Source organism: Bombus impatiens, unplaced genomic scaffold, assembly GCF_000188095.3.
Source record: "Bombus impatiens unplaced genomic scaffold, BIMP_2.2 scf_0389, whole genome shotgun sequence".
Taxonomy (NCBI): Eukaryota; Metazoa; Arthropoda; class Insecta; order Hymenoptera; family Apidae; genus Bombus; species Bombus impatiens.
In genome coordinates this window covers 1,023,216-1,039,851 of record NT_176808.1, presented here as the reverse complement: position 1 = coordinate 1,039,851, position 16,636 = coordinate 1,023,216, and the positions used below count along the sequence as shown (strand labels likewise).

Genomic DNA, 16,636 nt, shown 5'->3' with positions numbered 1-16,636 from the left:
ATATATTAATTTTTTAAACATCCGACATATATGACAGGTTAATGTCATACTGCCAACATAAAACTTTGCGTTACAAATTCTATAAAACAGCAATTATGTATTATCTTATCAATTATCGCCATACGTTATACTATTAGAAAATAGACGAAATTTTATAATAATTTACATGAAAATTCAAATTCTAATATGATAGTAATAGATTTCCTCCCTGATAATAGTATACTTTGATCAAATTTTAACAAATTCAATTAAACAATTATTAATGCTTCATAGATGTTATTAACAACTTAATTGTTGTCATTGATTAATTAGTAAGCATGCGTCTGTACAATACTGTTTAACGTTTAATATTACCGATATTTAAAAGCAATATAATGCTAATAAGTATTATATCCTTTTAGGATATCTTAAAATTTGATATTAAACAACAAGCTTGTTTACAAACACACACACACACACACACACAGTTATATTTGCTTATGCAAGTACCTGAAATATGTAGGTGTAGTGGGTGCTATACCTTGCACTTTCCCAAATTTTAAAGTGTATGGATCCTACTTTGTTATATACAAAATAAAAAACTTTAACTTATGAAAACATACTATTTAAATAATATGAACCAATTTTGATAAAATATAGGATTAACATTCACAGGCGCGCGCGCGCGTGCGCGCACACACACATTTACACAAAATTGTGAAAACAAATTTTTTTCCGCGATGTACTGACAATTTTTTAAAACGAAATATGTATTTGAAATGTACATATATCTGAAATATATATTTAATTGAATGAGATATATAATTCAAAAGGATAACAATTTTCAATAGTACGTATGTATACAATTTATTTTGGATGCTGTTTAATCCAATGGAGGGTGGCGCTTTGGGCAGTCCGGTTTTTGAAGAAATATGGCGGATGTCGAGGTGAGTCTGTCACGTGGAAGTTCAGAAACTGTATTATTGTCTTGTAATTAATAACTACTTAAATTTGATTTTGTTACAGTTAACGAAAGCATTAAAAGATTTGCCAAACCGAGTTCAAACCGCCAGTAAAAACGAGCGGCGAGAGATTCTACAAAATGTCGTCAATGTATTGTCAAATCCTGGTAAGAAACGAAAATGCGAATAAACTTTTGATAAAAATGTATAACTTTTTAAATCGAAAATATCTGTTCATAGAGAAAGGAAATTATATTGTATCCTATAAATATATTTTGAAATTAATATAGAGAGAAAGATAATATTGAATATTAGAATTTAAATAATATACAAGACTGAATGTATATTACTACTTATTTTTTTTTATTATAATATTTACAATATATATATAATTCGCATTTATAATTCTTAATCTTTCGATTTTTTCCTACTTTCAATATACATCCTAAATATTAATATGTTGATGTAGATTTAATATTTATTCAATTACATGAGATATGTAAAATTATATATAGTAATTAATGTATCTCAGTCATATGTATCTAGTATTATATATTTTTATATATAATGTTATGTTGTATAAAATAAGTATAAAATTATCCTTTATTAATCTCACTATAAAAATAAATAAATAATTACATTATTTTAATTTTTATATTATAAAACGATGCAAAATATATGTATACTATTACATTATAATTATGTGTAAGATATTTATTTTTATAATTTATATAAGAGGAAAATGTATAAAATAAAATTCTGCTTATAAGTAGTTGTATAAATTCATATTACAAATGGTTGAAGGAATATTCATAATATGTCAATATATAACATTTATTAAATTTCTATATTTATAGGCATCAATGAGAAAATTGTTAATGGAATTTGCAAAACCGTATCTCTTACTTTACATCGATATAAGGATACTACTTCCCAATCTTACGTGAAAAATTTAATTGAAGAATTGTTGAGAAAGCAACCAGCACCTTCAATAAAGCATATGACAAATGTTGTCATAGAACAAGCTACATGGCATAAAAATGTAGTTCCTACGTACGTAATTACATACATAGTTCTCCAAATGCATATATTTAAAAAAAAGATTTATATTTTGAACTATGTATTAATGTTCATAAGTTACTAACAAAATGTTATTTTGTAGTCTGAATACAGCTTTAACGGCGTATCTTGCATTAAAGTGGTCAACATTAATTGTTCTACACGGAAACAAAAGCAATTCAGACATCAATCCGGAATTACCAAAACTCATTGAAGCACAAGCAAATTTGAGTGCAGCAGCTTTGGCATCCATGGATAAAAAATTGACGCAGAAAGTATATGTTTTATTAGCGCATCAATGGTTGAGTGTTAAAGATATTGATATTGTGTATTTAGAGACACTAACAAAATTGGAAGTTGGAAACGGTGTAATTGTTCTTGCTAGTTTACTCACTAAGTATTTAGTTAATGCAAAGAAAAGTGAATTAGTGGTGAAACTGAAGGTAAATTTATATTTGATAATATATTTTTGTGTTGAAAAATCTGTTTTTATATCAGTAATATCTTTTATTCTTTGTAGTAAATATTATCAAATAAATATTTGTTTTTCTTTTCAGACAAACACCATAGATGCTTTCATAAAACTAACTATTAGTTGTAAGAAAAAACCAGATCTATATGTTGTTCATAATGCTATACCTCTTCTCCGTAGAATATCTCATGACGAGTTTAAAAGTCAACTATTACCGGCTTTGCAAAAAGCTATGTTAAGAAATCCAGAAATTATCATTGAATCGGTTGGATATATTCTAAGTGGTTTAAGTCTCGATTTAAGTCAGTATAGTCAAGATATAAGTAAAGGATTATTTGCCAATTTGCATTCAAAGGAAGATTTAGTTAGAGATGAAGCTGTAGGAGCTTGTCGTAGACTTGCTCTTCAATGTTCAGATAATATTGCTTTGGAAAATTTATTGTCATCCGTATTTGCTGTATTTCATGGATCAGAAGGAAAACTTACAGTTGCAACTCATAAAATTTCCGTCTTACAAGGTGCTGGCAATCTTAGTTACAATGCAGCTTCAGGAAGTAGCGTTGAAAAATTAGCTGAAACAGCTTGTGAACATTTTATCAAAGTTCTTGAAACTGAGGTTCATGAGAAAACTTTAATTTATGCTCTTGAAATGATGGCCTTGTGGTCCAATAAATTTACAAATAATGTTCCAAAATGTGTAATAGATGCATTTAAAAAGGGCATGAATGCTAAAACTTCAACTGCGGCAGTGCGTACTGCTTATATTAAACTCTTCTTTTCTACTCCAGTAGCTTCTTATTCTGCAGCAATAACTCCATTACTTGTACAAGCAATAATAAGAGCTATGCAACAATCTGCACAGCCAGCTGCAGTTACAGAGGGTTTAGTGGCTTCTTATTTGTTACTGAAATTTGTTCTTGCTAATCAAGTGGAGAATGACAAACAAACTGTATTATGGAATGCTATTGACGAGCAAATATTCTTTTCGGAAAAATTTTTGTCAGCTTGTGGAGATGATATATTATATCACCTCATGCTGCTTTGTGAAAGACTAATTACTGAATTCGGAGATAGATTAAATGAAAAAGCTCTAAACGGTGTACATAGAGCAATTGTGGCATGTGCAACAGCCCCCAAATATAAAATAAGGAAACGTTGTTTTCCATTAATTAAAAAAGTTTTAACTGGCTTGAGTACATATGATCCTGCACAAGAACTATTAATGGAATATAATAAATTCTTAGAAAATGTAAAAATCAAGTCTGAACATGATAAAGAAAATAAAGAAGATTCTTCTAGTTGCGAGACAACTGGCAGATGTCTTGCAGATGGATTACTTGCTATTTGTTCAGGTTCTTTTTTGTTTGAATTACCTGCTATGCAAATGACAAGAGATGCATTAATACCATCTCATCATCCTGCAATCTATAAAGCAATGCCAAACTTATGGTTCAAAGTTGCAAAGAATTTTAATCTTGTTCCAAAAAATTTTTTATGTTCATTTAATCATGAAATTAAAAAAATACTTGTGCAAAATTATAAGCCTGTTGCTAGTTATGAAAATGCGTTGACAAAAGTGATATCAATTATACCAGACATCATACTACCTGCAATAGTGTCAAACATTACAAATAAGCTTGATGATCCAGAGGTCTTAAAAGTCACTAAAGACGAATACTTTACTTATCTTACTCCAGAGGGGGAATTATATGACAAAAGCGTATTACCAACAAGCGATGAAAATGATATTCTTAATTCAATGAACATGAAAAGAGAGAGTAAGGTGTATTCGTTTAAAGAACAGCAAGAAGAATTGCAACTTAGGCGAGAATTATATGAAAAACGAAAGAAAGAAGGAAAAATAAAGGAACCTAAATTAACACCCAAACAAGAAGAAATCCTTAAGGCACAAATGGCAAAAGAAAATGCAATCCGTAAAAGATTGACAGAACTGAAACATAGAATAAATAATGCTGTATCTCTAATTATATGTTCTATGCATGGAAATGGACAAGAATTGTCTTTTTATTTAAAAGATTTTCTACTTCCGATTTTGAAAAACTTAAGATCACCATTAGCTGCTCCTGCAATGTGTGATCTTTATATCCGATTAAAGAGGATTGTGAAAATAAATAATCCAGTTCTTAGTGATTTAGTAGCACATGTTACGTTACGACAATTACAACCACAATGTGATCTGAATCAAGCTTGGGAAGAGGAAAATCTTGATACAGCGGTAAAGAGAACTTTAAATCTTTTACACACAACAACAATAAAACAAAAGAAGTTGTTTACAGCTCCGACCTTTTGCTATGTCTTTCCATTTATAAAAAAGACCTTATTATCTTATAAGGACGATAATATGATTGTTCAAGGATTACAGATAATACAAGAACATGCTAAACAAAGAGGAAGTTCTGATTTTAAAGATATGAGACATCCCCAATTGCTTCCGCGTAAACATATGTTTGATCTATTAATAGAATTAATGGAAATCACAAGCGGAAGAGTACAATCACATGCAGTTGCAACATTGCTAGATGTCGCTCAATCCGGTAGCGGTCAACCAGGTACTGCAATAGCAACTAGTGAAGATATAGATTCTTTAATTGGTGCATTACAAAATTCTTTATCTACAATAAGAGATGCAGCATTAAGAGCATTAACAGTCGTGAAACAAGCTTTTCCATCTCAGAAAGAGGATGCTGACCAACTATCTCATCTTGTTAGGAAAATATGGATTGCTAAGTTCGATGTTTGCGATGAGAATAAAATTCTTGCTAATGAGTTATGGAATGCTGCAGATTTAGTAATGCATACAGAAATACTTTCTGATGAACTGATCCAAGACATTACACATCCTGTAGAACCTATACAGCAAGCAGCTGCTTGTGCTTTGGCGCAGTGTTTAACTGATGTTCCCCACCTAGTACCAGAAATTTTGGACAAATTACTACAGCTGTATCAAGAAAAGTTAGCCATGATTCCACCAAAATTGAATGATTTTGGACGCGTGGTTGAACAGCCGATTGATACTTGGGGTCCAAGACGAGGTGTAGCACTTGCATTGGCTCAAATGGCAGCTCTTCTCAGTGCTGATACAGTACTTAAACTTGTGCAATTTTTCGTCTCTACTGGTTTAGGAGATAGAAATCAAACTGTTCGAACAGAAATGTTAACTGCTGCTGTAGCTGTTGTTGATCTTCATGGAAAAGCAAATATAACTTCTTTATTACCGGTTTTTGAAGACTTTATGGATAAAGCACCAAAAATTGGCAGTTTCGATTCAATCAAACAATCTGTAGTTATTCTTATGGGGTCACTAGCAAGACACTTGGACAAAGATGATTCACGTATTAAACCAATAGTTATGCGTTTAATCGCGGCTCTTTCCACACCATCGCAACAAGTGCAGGAAGCAGTAGCCAATTGTTTACCACATCTTGTACCTTCTATTAAGGAAGATGCACCAAAGATTGTGGACAAATTAATGGACCAATTGTTAAAATCAGACAAATATGGGGAACGTAAAGGTGCGGCTTACGGTTTAGCAGGTATAATCAAGGGTATGGGGATACTAGCATTAAAACAACTTGATATTATGACCACATTAACTAATGCCATTCAGGATAAGAAAAACTATAGGCATCGGGAAGGAGCGTTATTTGCTTTCGAAATGTTATGTACAATGCTTGGTAGGTTATTTGAACCATACATCGTTCACGTATTACCACATTTGTTGCTGTGCTTTGGAGATTCAAGTCAATATGTCAGAGCTGCTACCGATGATACAGCTCGTGTAGTTATGAGTAAATTATCTGCACATGGGGTAAAGCTTGTTTTACCTAGTTTATTAGCAGCATTAGAAGAAGATTCTTGGAGGACTAAAACTGGTAAATAATTTAAATATTAATGTTATTTAAATTAATAATCATGTTCTAGATATTACATAATTTTGTTTGCGTTTTTAAGGATCTGTTGAGTTATTAGGTGCAATGGCGTATTGTGCACCAAAACAGCTTAGTAGTTGTTTGCCAAGTATAGTTCCAAAGCTAATCGAAGTACTTAGTGATTCACATACAAAAGTTCAAGAGGCTGGTGCAGAAGCTCTTAAAGTTATTGGAAGTGTAATTCGTAATCCAGAGATTCAAGCTATTGTACCAGTTTTATTGAAAGCCTTACAAGATCCTTCTCATAAAACAGCTACTTGTCTTCAAACTCTTTTAGATACTCAGTTCGTACATTTTATCGATGCTCCATCATTAGCTCTTATTATGCCTGTAGTACAACGAGCATTTTTGGATCGTTCAACAGAAACAAGAAAAATGGCTGCCCAAATTATTGGAAATATGTATTCTTTAACCGATCAAAAAGATTTAACTCCATATTTGCCAACAATCATCCCTGGCTTAAAAACGAGTTTATTAGATCCTGTACCAGAAGTACGAAGTGTATCTGCAAGAGCATTAGGTGCTATGGTACGAGGAATGGGTGAATCTAGCTTTGAAGATTTACTTCCTTGGTTAATGCAAACGCTTACATCTGAAACAAGTAGCGTTGATCGATCAGGTGCTGCACAAGGCCTTTCAGAAGTTGTGAGGGGATTAGGTGTTGAAAAACTTCACAAACTTATGCCTGAAATTATTAGTACTGCCGAAAGAACCGACATAGCTCCACATGTTAAGGATGGTTATATTATGATGTTTATTTATATGCCAAGTGCATTTACTACAGAATTTACACCCTATATTGGACAAATTATTAATCCTATTTTGAAAGCTTTAGCTGATGAGAATGAATACGTTCGTGAAACAGCACTTAGAGCGGGCCAACGTATCGTTAATCTTTATGCTGATTCTGCTATTATGTTGTTATTACCAGAATTGGAAAAGAGTCTCTTTGATGATAATTGGCGTATTAGATACTCATCGGTTCAATTACTTGGTGATTTGTTATATCGAATTTCTGGAGTTTCGGGGAAGATGTCAACAGAAACAGCAAGCGAAGATGATAATTTTGGAACTGAACAGTCACATTATGCCATTATTAACGCACTTGGTGCTGAAAGGCGAAATCGTGTTTTAGCGGGATTATACATGGGTAGATCGGATGTTGCATTGATGGTACGCCAAGCTGCTCTTCATGTATGGAAAGTTGTTGTAACGAATACACCGAGAACTTTAAGGGAAATATTACCGACATTGTTTACTTTATTACTTGGCTGTCTAGCTAGTACAAGTAATGATAAAAGACAGGTGGCAGCGAGGACTTTAGGAGATCTAGTTAGAAAATTAGGTGAAAGGGTGTTACCAGAAATCATACCTATTTTAGAGAAAGGTTTACAAAGTGATCAGGCTGATCAACGTCAAGGTGTATGCATTGGATTATCAGAAATTATGACAAGTACAAATAAAGACATGGTGATAACCTTTGTAGTCAGTTTAGTTCCAACAGTGAGGTAAAAATATTTATATTTATATGTAAAGAATGTTATTGAAAAATTTTGAAATAATGATCAGATAATTAGAAAGACTATTATTTTTATATTGTAGGAAAGCATTGTGTGATCCATTACCAGAAGTTCGACAGGCAGCAGCAAAAACCTTTGACGGTTTGCATTCAACTGTAGGAGTTAGAGCATTAGATGATATATTACCAGCAATGTTAACGCAATTAAATTCACCGGATCCAGCAGAAGCAGAGAATACCTTAGATGGTTTACGCCAAGTAATGGCAATCAAATCTCGTGTTGTTTTACCATATTTAGTACCTCAATTGACAACTCCCCCTGTCAATACAAAAGCGTTATCAATCTTGGCTAGCGTAGCAGGCGAAGCATTAACAAGGTTTCTTCACAAAATTCTACCAGCGCTATTAACTGCTCTCTCTAGTGCTCAGGGCACACCGAATGAAGTTCAAGAATTAGAATATTGCCAAGCAGTGATCCTATCTGTTACCGATGAAGTTGGTATTAGAACAGTCATGGATCAGCTCATGGAAGCTACAAGAGCGGATGATCCATCTAGACGACGAAGCGCTGCAACCTTGTTATGTGCCTTTTGTCGTGATACACGTGCAGATTATAGTCAATATGTTCCACAATTATTACGAGGTCTCATTCACTTATTTACAGACAGTGATAAGGATGTACTACAGATGAGTTGGGAAGCTCTTACAGCAGTTACTAAGGTAAGGCTACGTTATGGTAATAAAATTTTTTATTTAAATATAATTTTCAATTAATGTTATTGAAATTAATATATTAAATTCTATTTTTAGACTTTGGCATCTGATCAACAAATTGCTCATGTGCAAGATATTAGACAAGCTGTTCGGTTTGCAGTGTCTGATTTAAAGGGACAAGAATTATTGCCAGGATTTTGTTTGCCGAAAGGAATTACTCCCATTCTTCCGATATTCAGAGAAGCTATATTAAATGGTTTACCAGAAGCAAAAGAACAAGCAGCTCAAGGACTTGGAGAAGTTATAAAATTAACTAGCGCCTCAGCGTTACAACCAAGTGTTGTACATATTACAGGGCCATTAATTCGTATTCTCGGCGATCGCTTTAATTGGAGTGTTAAAGCAGCAGTTTTAGAAACACTTGCAATCTTGCTCGGCAAGGTAGGGTAATCTAATAATAGCTATAATGTATGAGCAATATTAAGATAAAGATATACTATAAAGATATAATAAGATAACGCAAAAGTAAATAATACCTAAAATGCTTTGATTAGGTTGGAGTAATGTTAAAGCAATTTTTACCACAATTACAAACCACTTTCTTGAGAGCATTGAATGACAGTAATAGACAAGTGAGATTAAAAGCTGCTTATGCTTTAAGTAATCTCATTGTAATTCATACTCGTGTTGACCCATTGTTCACAGAACTTCATACTGGCATTAAAACTGGAGATGATCCAGCTATTAGGTAAACTAAAGGATTGAATATATTTCATAAATTATTTATATATTTGCATCATTGAGGTTTACCAATACATATTCATTATATTTAGAGAAACAATGTTACAAGCTTTAAGAGGTGTGCTTACGCCTGCTGGTGACAAAATGACAGAACCAATGAAGAAACAAGTGTTTGTTACTTTAAGTAGTATGCTTGGACATCCAGAAGATGTTACAAGGAACGCCGTAGCCGGTTGTTTTGGGGCGTTGATACGATGGCTTAGTCTAGACCAACTCAATATTGCTCTTAACGAAGATCTGTTATGTAAGTTTATTTTATATTTGGAATTATGATGGAATTTCTAGAATATTTAATTACAATTGAAAATAAATATTTTAAATGTGAAATATCCTTTTGTTCAAGACGATAGAAAATTACATACAATATTATACATAATTAGCGTTAATTACAGTTAGAAGTATGCGGGAATACGAAAATTTTTCTCGGGATCTCGGGTCAGGTTCTAAACCAGTTTTATCAAACTCTTCCTGAAACGTCGTTTGTCTTGTCGAAATTCTCGGGGATTCCAACATTCTCGAGTTCCGAGATGTTTTCGGAACCTGACTCGGCTCGAACCGAACATCTGGTTGTCGCACACTTCAAGTTGTAGTTTATCATTTCATAGATTTTTTTTATAAAATACATATAATATTTGAGTTATTCAATTAATTTTAGGTAGTGATACCAGTGTCGATTGGATGCTTAGACACGGACGTTCTGCAGCATTATTTGTTGCATTAAAGGAATCTCCAACAACTATCTACAACAGTAAAGAGAAAGATCGTGTTTGTGCAGTAATACTTTCGTATTTAAGTGCAGATCGAGTTCAAATAGTCATGAACGGTGTACGAGCTTGTGGTTATCTGTTTCAATATCTTATGAACGAACGACAACCTATACCTCAACAAATTTTATCTCCTTTCGTGCGAGTAAGAATATTTCAACAAATTATATGTAAATTTATGTTTGTAATTTTATATATAAATAATTTATTGTGTAATTTATCTTTTAGTCAATGAATAACAATAGTAACGACGTAAAACAATTATTAGCTAAGGTATGCATTCATTTGGCTCGTAACATACCACCTGAGAAGATGTCACCAGAATTACTTAAATCGCTTTTACCTATGTTGGTAAATGGAACAAAAGAGAAAAATGGTTACGTGAAAGCCAACAGTGAACTTGCTCTTATAGCAGTACTTAGATTGAGGCAAGGGGAAGAAGAACATCAGGTATATTTCTATCAACTTTATAGTATAAAGTTATGAAGTGAAAATCTCGGGTATTTATATATTACTTATAATTTTGTAAATTGATTTTTTCAGCGTTGCATGGCCTTTTTGGATGCCGGTGCAAGGGAATCATTGTCAGATGTAGTCAGCAAAGTGTTGCGCAAAGTTTTATCGCAGCCTGAAGGCAAAATAGAAGAATTGGACGATACATTACTCACGTGAGAGATATTGTATGTTCCGGGGCTCATTGCGCTCTACATCCATTTTTATAGTCGTATTATTAATAATTACTCCAATGATTTTTATAAAATGATTTACTGTTCGTGTACTAGTTACATTATAAAGACGTTAGTTCGTTCCATATTGTATCTCGATAATCAATTAAACAAAGTAAAACGTAACAGTCACTCGATGGTATTCAAGTTACTTAAATTAAGGTGTCCTGTTTACCGAGCGATTCGCATACATGTTGTAGATATTTCTACGAAAAATGTTTTCTACTGTCAATTTATTAATCCGTTTCTTTATATTTTAATTATTAGTGAATCGTATTTGTCTCCAGGATACATATTTGTAAATGAATCGATAGAAAGTGACATAAAATATATCGAATTTGAACAGGAGAATAGTGAAAATGATTTAAAATACGAATTATATATTGATCGCGTTGTAGATTCACGCTTTACCTTCTTAATTTATGTTATGTTGTACACTTTGTTATGTTCTGTTAATGTTATAACTAAAAGTAGATTATTTTACTTGTGCGAGAAGCTAAAAAATTGTTTTTAAACGGAAGTGCATGGCTATTTCATTCTTTTTCCACGAATTTTTCCATTTTATATTTCCACGAATATATATAATATTTGAATGTCGGTAAACCGAGTAAAATGTTTACTTGCTATCGAGGATTTGAACAGTGTCCCGCTTTTATTGTCATAGAAGCGTGTTTTGCTGTCCTGTATTGTAGTTATATAAATCGGCATATAGTCTATATTTTAGAATTACTTATAGAAATTGTTGAGCCGGCTTAAGCCGTACCGTAACACGACACGATACTTGTAAATCTATCAGTAGAAAGTCTTCGTCTTCTAATGTATTCTATTTTCGACAATTTTCGATTTGTCTATGATTACATTAATTACATTACCCACAATTCGGGAACATACATATTCTGTATATACGTCCTATGATACGTTACAATATGGCGAACAAATGTGGGACTTCGTATAACATTTATTTTTATAATATCAAATCAAACGTTCATCCTTCGTTCATCTACAATTTGTGCGTGTTAGAATATTTTACTTTGGTAGAAAATGAAATAAAATTCCTCCGTTAAATTGCTTACGTGTAGTTTTAGACGGTATTTTTGTAGCACGGATTTTAATAAATATCCGAAAGAATCAAATTTTACATGTTAATGAAATTTTAATATATATTAGATATCTTATTAGAGTAAATATCACGGAAGACGAAGATAAGAAAATATGATAATGATAACGTAATGGATCAAAAGTAACGCGTATACATTGCATTTTAGACGGAAACATTAGTGTAAGTCAGCGACTTGATCGCACACTGTCGTTTCTCTAACTTCCTGAGCCCTGGGACTTTTATGAAAGCATATTTGGATTATATATACATGTATAGAAGGAAGAAAATCGATTGAGTTCCATCACATTATTATACGACAATGCGTAATAACGGATTCGCTTGTTCCGATAACACCGACAATTTCGTTATTGCTCGCTCAAGACTGAATCGTTCCATCCGTGGCTTCAAGAAAAGCCAACTGCTCTTCTGTTCTTTTCAATCCTATAATGTTTCATGAATCACAATCTTTTATCTGTACCTGTTTCAAAGATGAACGTATTCGCGTGTTTCATACTTGCGCGTTTAATTATTTTCATGATTGGACGAATCGAATGCCATTCATTTCATTATTTTTTATTACTTAAGTTTGTTTTGTTCTATTTCAGACATCCAATGCATCTACGCATATACTGTGTTTCCTAATATCTAGAACCCTCGTTCGTTCGATTGATTTTATTTATTTCTTTTAACATTCGAATATTTTGTTTGCAGTATTTCATTGAGATACTATGCTGCAAAAGATTGTATGCTTTTTTACATTAACAAAATGACCTTATATGGAAAAAATTTATTTATCGTGCTCAATTAATGATTTTACAATTGTTAATTATGTATGCACAGATGTACGTGATACAAATAGAACGATACGTTCAAAAAGCAATATTTCTTCATTTATGCTGTCATTAAAAACTGGAAGAACATTGGCTATAATAGATCGTTCTTATTAATATCATGTCTAAATTATTATATTAATCGATTTTGATATCTAAAGTATTATGCTGATATGTTTTTCTATACTTTGCCTTCTTGTTATCTAAAAATGTACCGACGTGCCAATGAAATTCTAGTTTAATAATCGATATAATATTCTATTATTTCTTAAAACCTAATTTTTAATTGTAATTTTCCATGCTATGAGTATGTTCCTAAAACTAAGTAAGATACAGTAGAAACTGTTCAATCTTATTTAACATAATATTGACGATTTTGAACGATCAATGTGAAACAAATGAGAAATAGGATAAGATTTGCACGCGACAGAAGTGAAATTAGATTTTTGTACTATTATTTTATCGAATTATATTAGGGTTCTTTCTTTGTTCTTGAAATCTTGATCGGAGACAGTTCGCTAATTCTAGAACCGTCTCTTTTTAGTAAATTATTGGCTTTTAACGATAGGGTTTCCTCCTCGATGTTCTTTGTATGCAACATTCTCAGAGTCTTCTTTCTTAAAGAAAGTAACTCCTTTGCTGCCTCTAGTATTATTTCATAAAATTCGAGAAATGTCAGCTGTAACATTAAATTTCTATACTGTAAATTATGCCATAAAAAAAAATACCGTATACGATGTGTCTGTAAAATATATTATGCATTTAAGCGAGAGATAATTAAGTTAGGGAAGATGCAATTTTTGTAATATCTGTAAATAACCATTGATTAAAATATTAGTCACATGTTAAATTAAATTAAATATGATATTCAATATTGCTTTATGATATTCATATATATTGATGTAATAAACGCATTTCAATCTATGCTACTTATAATGTTTTATGCTTTTTATATATATAATCGATGATAATTCTATAATTATATACTTGATACTTAAATAATCGATGAAACCCAGTCTGACATAATTTGCATTTTATATTACTGTTCATATTGTTTGTTAATTTACCTACTTTCAATTTCAGTTTTATAATCTTTTTAATACGTATCACGTAGTACGAATAAAATAAAAATTGCATAATAATAATAGTGATAACAATCATAACCATTAATAAAGTTATCTATGTCGAGCGATATTAGTAGTTATCGACATTATGCAATTTTACGTGCGAGCAACATACAAGACTAATCGCAAGTAATTATGTATAGAGACGACCTGACTGCTGCCATATCTTTCATTTGTTTCATATAACGCGTTTCACTAAGAATTTGTGTTTATATATGTAAACCGGTGCGTCAAAATCTGATAATAGTAATATAATAGCATAGCAACGTCGTTTAAATATTATGATGTTAAAAATGGAAGAGACACCGAAGCAAATCAAGTATAATCAAATAACAACCAGATCGTTCTATCAACAGATTATCTTTAAAAAGGTTTATTGAATTTCATTTGTATCAAATATATCAAAATTTGAATTACGATAATATACCTTATAATCCATGTTTATAATTACACCACTACTTGCATCTTTTATTCCAGGACATATTAGCATCATAATTTCTATCATTTTTCTAGTCCCTATTTGTGTAAAGACCAACAATCCGTTAGCTGTAATACGAATAACGTTCTTAACGCAAACGAAGCATGTACGATAATTTTTATAAAATGTGCTATACCCACTGCTACATAAATTATTTGCATTTCTTCTTGATATATTAATCGTACGATCGGGTGACGAAAAGATTTCGTCAAGTTTCAGTAAGTAGCTGACTTTTTCGCCTATCGTCACAGAATTAATTCCATCCGGAAAATTTTCCACAGCTTCGGCAGTAGTCGAAGAAAGCATTGGATCTGCCCTGTCTGCATCATTAAAATATTCATACGCTTCAATGTAAAGATACCATTGCTCTAGGAACTGTACGCGCAATGTGAAATATACCAACATAGATGTTTACTATTAATAAAGTACTGTAACGTTGTATGTTTTGTTCCAATTGCTCTCTTTTTCTTTCTTTTTTTCATATACCGAAAAAAATATATATATATATTGTTGCTATATAGCAACAGTGTTTCTTAAATAAAAATAAATTTAATTTGTAAAACGTCAATACGTTTTTGCAAGCGTTACAAAAATTTGCACAATGTTCAAAGTTGCAAACGTTCAAAAGTTATTACATTATTTAATGTTTATTTACTTTCTATTAAAAGTTGACAAAAATTTCGGAAGTTAATAATTGAAAAATTTAAATAACAAATAATAACAGACAGTTAGCTTACGTTTTAAAACGCACGTAGCACGAAGGAGATCTTTTGCAGAAACTGGATAGCCAATCTGTTGGTACAATTCAAAGACGCAATATATAGGTAGCAAATCTTGATTTTCACGGCACAGACTACCTGGAAAGTTGTATTTTATTTAGAAAATTTCAGTTTAAAATTGAAAAAGTTGTATTTGTTGTGCAAATGATTAACAACACAAAAGATTTTCTAGCTGTTTCATAGAGTCATAAACATTTGTTTCATTTAGTTTAATGAAAATTCCCAAAAACTTACATAGACGCAAATTATATTCCTTATGACATAAATTGTCTTCATAACAATACCACCTTTTCTTTTCAAAAGCCACTTTTTACATTTATATTATATTATTTATGATAATGTTACCGTATTAGGTATGTACTTACGTACCAACATGATTTCCAGCATGAGGATATATATAGTTTTTTAAAAATTTGTGCAAACCACCAGCGATTTTTCCGTTCATTTCCTCGACTTCATCGTCGTTGTGTTTAGTATATAAGTGCCAGGAAACTTCTAACAAGGCGTGTAAAAATTGCCAGATTTCAATCTTTTCGAACGGATGAAGAGGATCTTTCACCATCGTGGTTTCATTTTTCGCTAATATTTTAACGATTCACATTAATAATAGAAACTTTATAGCGAGACGTGTTTGCGATAGCGGATATTATTCCAAACTACTGTTTTGTTGCATTAAAAACTAATTTACTCATATACATATACAATATGTACTGGTACACAGTACTGTGCAAAATCTTAGGCTACCTACCAAATGAATATAAAGATACTTGATATTATCTTAGGTTTATCGTTATTACTTAAGAAAGTCAAACACCACAAATACGTATTCCCTAAAAGTATTAATACCATCATTGTGAGATTACTACTCTGTAGTGATCACTACTGACGGTCCAAGAAAAGGACTTTTGTACAGTACTGTGACATAATATACAACGATGTTTACAGTAGTTATCAATTAACGTTCACCAATGTAACTATCGATTTCAGTGAGGCTAAGTCCTTTCTTATGAATACCACAATCTCTCCATAATTGCCATAAACATAATCTACTCATCGCCAGATTGCATTTTGGCGCCGACTTGGCAAATAACGTAGCATAATCGTTGTAAATTTCACGTAAACGATGCATGTGAAACGTCAAACAATTATATGTCCAGCATTCTTCATATTTCCAGACAGATTCTATCATATTCTCGGTGTAGGATTCGGGCGCATGTGTCTGCGTGATGTCGTTTCGTTCACTTGTAATCGTATCTGCATGAAAGTTTTTCATGTAAGTCGCCACTCACTCCTTGAACATCTTTCGTTCAAACGTTTAGTGCAAAAGTTTAGTATACACGAGTGGAAATATTTTTATTTTATTAACAAGAATTTAAAAATG

At 31.9% G+C, this 16,636-nt stretch overlaps 2 protein-coding genes across 6 annotated transcripts in view; one reads left to right on the top strand and one right to left on the bottom strand.

Moving 5' to 3' along the window:
* Positions 1–782: 782 nt before the first annotated feature.
* Positions 783–14,917, top strand: LOC100744900 (eIF-2-alpha kinase activator GCN1). Its single transcript, XM_012386445.3, has 13 exons — positions 783–926; positions 1,006–1,108; positions 1,799–1,994; positions 2,104–2,443; positions 2,558–6,365; positions 6,445–7,930; positions 8,025–8,661; positions 8,752–9,096; positions 9,210–9,403; positions 9,489–9,700; positions 10,112–10,365; positions 10,449–10,670; positions 10,764–14,917. The coding sequence occupies exons 1-13, from the start codon at positions 912–914 to the stop codon at positions 10,890–10,892; spliced, it is 7,941 nt and encodes a 2,646-aa protein (XP_012241868.1). The 5' UTR covers positions 783–911; the 3' UTR covers positions 10,893–14,917.
* A 295-nt stretch (positions 14,918–15,212) lies between these two features.
* LOC105680225 (radial spoke head 10 homolog B-like) overlaps positions 15,213–16,636 on the bottom strand; it is a 45,369-nt gene continuing 43,945 nt past the window's right edge. For 4 of the 5 annotated variants that reach the window (XM_024368053.1, XM_024368052.2, XM_033321055.1 and 1 more), the window contains exon 11: positions 15,374–16,509. In XM_024368053.1, the coding sequence (XP_024223821.1) occupies positions 16,211–16,509 (299 nt within the window). In that variant the 3' untranslated portion in view covers positions 15,374–16,210. Of the gene's footprint in view, positions 15,334–15,373; positions 16,510–16,636 lie in introns of those variants that run through there. The other variant, XR_004461839.1, reaches the window with a different exon arrangement.

Coding starts and splice junctions, on each gene's coding strand:
- LOC100744900 (XM_012386445.3), top strand. Junction 2,444..2,557: donor AATTAGTGGTGAAACTGAAG/GTAAATTTATAT, acceptor TTTTCTTTTCAG/ACAAACACCATAGATGCTTT. Junction 9,701..10,111: donor TCTTAACGAAGATCTGTTAT/GTAAGTTTATTT, acceptor AATTAATTTTAG/GTAGTGATACCAGTGTCGAT.